Raw genomic sequence first — 3,982 nt, 5'->3', positions numbered from 1 at the left:
ACAACCCATATCAAGGGTTGTGTCTTTGATCTTCCTCAGTAAGTATTTTAAGTCCTCTTCACTTTAAGTAAGCAAGCTTGTATCATCTGCATATTGCAGGCTGTTAATGAGTTTTCTTCCAATCCTGATGTCACGTTTTTCTTCATATAACCCAGCTTCTTGGATTATTTGTCCAGTGTACAGCTTGAATAAGTATGGTGAAAGAATACAGTATACTAATGTCGAAGCAAATGGGCATCCATTACAAATTCACTAAGTTGAAGAATGCACACATGGAATTAATTCATTTAATTTTAAAACATTAATTAAAACAATCAACTTTTAGAGTAGTTTTAAGCTTACTGAAAAATTGAGGATAAATTATAGGGAGCTCCCTTATAACTCTTCTTTTCCTATTTAATTATATTAATTCTAATGCAGACAGATTGCTGCCTATATATAGTGAAAACTGTGTCAGGCATAACTAGGGTAAGACTTGATTGTTTTGTGGAGTCTGCAAGATTTTTGCTTTGCCATTACAACTAACCACTTGTCTATCATTTTCTGTTAATGGAAATTATTAATTTTCATTCTCTGACAGGTTCTGGCTATCAGAGGGTTTACTATAAAATATATTGAATAATCTCAATGAACACTCCTAATACCACTATTAAGAATGCAATATGACACTGCTTATTTATAAACGTAGAAGCTGAATTCAGGGGGGTAAGCTATTGATAATAGGTGGTACAGTTTCCACTCAACTAATAACCTAAATGTTGGTGTTTCAATCACAACTAGCAACAATAGGGATCAAAAGACTGGTGATCTGCTTCCATAAAGATTACATCCGAGAAAACACCTGTGGGATAGTGCTACCCTATAACTCACTGAGTCATGCTGAGTGAGAATCGACTTAGCAGCAATGGGCTTGGTTTGGGTTTTATTAAGACCTAGGAAAGCAGCAGTCATTACAAAGTCAAATCCCTCACTTCTTCTGCGAACTTGCTCAGATCCTCAAGCTGGCCTGACTTGATAGACCCTTCATTAAATACCTTGCTAGAGGCAATGAACAATAGAAGTGTCAGAGTCTCTGGCATACTTAGTATTTCATTTCTTTTGACTTCCAGAATCCCATGATCAAGTCAGATGATACAATCATAACAAGGAAGGTATTACGGAGATAAGTTTCTTCAAGGCCCCCTTCATGTCCCTGTTCCTCAGGCTATAGATAAAGGGGTTTATCATGGGAGTGACCACCGTGTACATCACTGAAGCCACTGCTATACTCCTGGAGGATAGATGAGCCGCAGAGCTAAGGTAGACCCCAACACATGTCCCGTAGAACAAGGAAACAACAGACATGTGAGACCCACAAGTGGAAAAAGCCTTATATTTGCCATCTGTTGATGGGATTCTCAGGATGGAGGAGACAATGCGAATGTAAGAGAAAATGATGCCAAAGAGAGGACCCACACCCAATAAGCTACTTACTAAATACACCAGGATGTTATTGATGAGGGTATCAGAACAGGCCAGCTTGAGGATCTGAGCAAGTTCGCAGAAGAAGTGAGGGATTTCCAGGTCTGTACAGAAGGACAGACGCAGCACCATCAGACTATGGAGCAGGGCATTCATGATGCTAATGACCCAGGACAGTAGAATCAGCAGCCCACAGAGGTGGGGATTCATAATGACCGTGTAATGCAGAGGGAGGCAGATAGCCACATACCGGTCATAGGCCATCACTGTCAGGAGCAGATTGTCCATACATACAAAAACCATGAAAAAGTATCCTTGAGTAAGGCAGCCTGTATAACTGATGGCTTTATTCTCCGTCAGGATGTTCACCAGCATCTTGGGGACTATTGTGGAGGTGAAGGAGATGTCCACAAAGGACAGGATGGAGAGGAAGAAGTACATGGGGGTGTGGAGGTGGGAATCAGTGCTGACAGCCAGGATGATGAATAGATTCCCTAGCACAGTAACCAAATACATGGACAGGAACAGCCCTAAGAGTAAGGACTGCAATTTTGGATCCTCCGAAAGTCCCAGAAGGAGGAATTCTGTGACAACTGTGTAGTTTTCTGATTTCATATTGTATGTTTTTGAGTCTGAAACAAAATGAAACAGACATATTAAATGCATTTTGTATTCTTTAAATTCTAGTAATAATTGAACAATTATTTCTCTTTACCAGATGTTTTAGCATTTTTCATACATCTTTGTTTTTTTAGTGTTACAGTACAAAAACACAAAAAAGTGTTGCTTAACTTTCTAAAAGCTAGCAAGCTTGCATTCTTAGGTTTACATCTAGGATTCAATTCTAATAGTCCTTTAATATAGCATCAATTTTGTTCCAGAAAAGATAAACTTTCTACTCAATTCCAAGTTACAGTGACACCATGTATATCAGAGTAGAATTGTGCTCTATAAACTTTCCAATTGCTGAATTTTTGGAAGTATATCACTTCGACTTCCTTCGGAAGCATCTCTGAGTGGACTCAAACATCAAATATTTCAGTTATATTATCTGTACTGTGTAATCCAATGCATTGCCAATGAGTCAATTCCAACTCATGCTAACCCTATATGACATGGTAGACTTGTCTCTTAGGGTTTCCAAGGCCGTGATCTTTAAAGAAACTGACTCACTTATATTTCTCCTGTGGATCAGATGCTGGGTTTGCACTGCCAAACTTCCAGTTAAAAAACCAAGTTGTTCCACTTAAATTCCCTTTGCACACCCAGGGACCTGTTTACATGACTCCATTTCTTAAAGAGTATCCACTATATAGTTAGCTTGATAATTAGTATCTGAGTCTGGTTGTAATTTCAAATCTTAGGTCTAGCTGGAAATTCTAAACTTAGATTCTCTCCTGGACCATTGTGAGAAATAACATCTTCAATCCATTCCTTATACCATTTTATATTTACAATTAGATAACACCTAATAATTAGTCAGGAGTCCTGGTGTAGTGCTGTAGGTTAACGAACTGGACTACAACGCCACTTTGAACCACAAGGTTGGCAGTTCAAGTTTACCAGCTGCTCCTTGGAAACCCTATACAGGGTCGATATGGGTCAGAATTGACTCAATGGCACTTAACAACAACAACAACAATTATCAATTAAAACAAATCTACTTAGGAAGCATACTTTCAACCAATCGAATGTTTCTGCTGAACTGTGATTTGTCATCTCTTACCTGCCTACATCGATGGATCTTATTAGAAAAGCTCATATGAAACTCTATGTCTTTATTGTAGAAATATCAGACAAATATTTGTCTCTGAACCTTGAACAGAAAGTGTAGCTCTGCTTTTTTTTTTCTGAATAATTGGTTCATTTTATGTTTCATTTTATTTCATTTCTTTAGCTAATAAGAAATGAGGGCCATATGTGTGTACCAAGTCTAGAAACTCAATATATTTTACAGTATATTCCTTTTGTCTAAGTTTCTTTCAAACTTGTAGAAGATGTCCATGTGGTGATCTAACTCTCTGTACTCTTAAGTGAATTGGCCCTGGGCATTTTCATGGTGATCTTGCCAAGAGAGTTATGAAAGGCCTAAACTTCCATGCTAAGCACTTAAAGACATCCTATCCAATAAAACCCAGAATTGTTGTTGTTATTAAGTGTCGAGTCATTCTGAGCCATAGCAACTTTGCATAGGGTTCCCAAGGAGCAGCTGGTGGGCCTGAACCACCAACCTTGCAGTTCAAACAACTTTGCAGTCTGATGCATTAGCCCACAGTGACACACCAGGACTCAAAACATGGAGTACTTCTATCCAATAAAACCTCGAGTACTCTACCATTCAGGTTCTTCTGGCCCCTGCTATAAATACCTTTGAGTTGGTGGACTTTTGTCAATTGCCACATCATAAAACCAGTTGAGCAAGAAATATGCAAGAATATGGTATTCAACATTTATTGAAACTGTGTATTTCCTGCTTTAATAGAAACTAAGCTGTTCATCTCAGGATCCGAGCTTTGGAAGG

General features: G+C 38.5%; 1 protein-coding gene across 1 annotated transcript; it reads right to left on the bottom strand.

The window, feature by feature from the left end:
• Positions 1-1,137: 1,137 nt before the first annotated feature.
• Positions 1,138-2,076, bottom strand: LOC102811885 (olfactory receptor 7G3-like). The gene has a single exon (XM_006877958.1). The coding sequence runs from the start codon at positions 2,074-2,076 to the stop codon at positions 1,138-1,140; it is 939 nt and encodes a 312-aa protein (XP_006878020.1).
• Positions 2,077-3,982: the final 1,906 nt, after the last annotated feature.

This window comes from Chrysochloris asiatica, unplaced genomic scaffold (genome assembly GCF_000296735.1).
Source record: "Chrysochloris asiatica unplaced genomic scaffold, ChrAsi1.0 scaffold00715, whole genome shotgun sequence".
NCBI classification, from domain to species: domain Eukaryota; kingdom Metazoa; phylum Chordata; class Mammalia; order Afrosoricida; family Chrysochloridae; genus Chrysochloris; species Chrysochloris asiatica.
The sequence above is the reverse complement of the archived record's forward strand: the minus strand, read 5'-3'. Positions and strand labels throughout refer to the sequence as shown.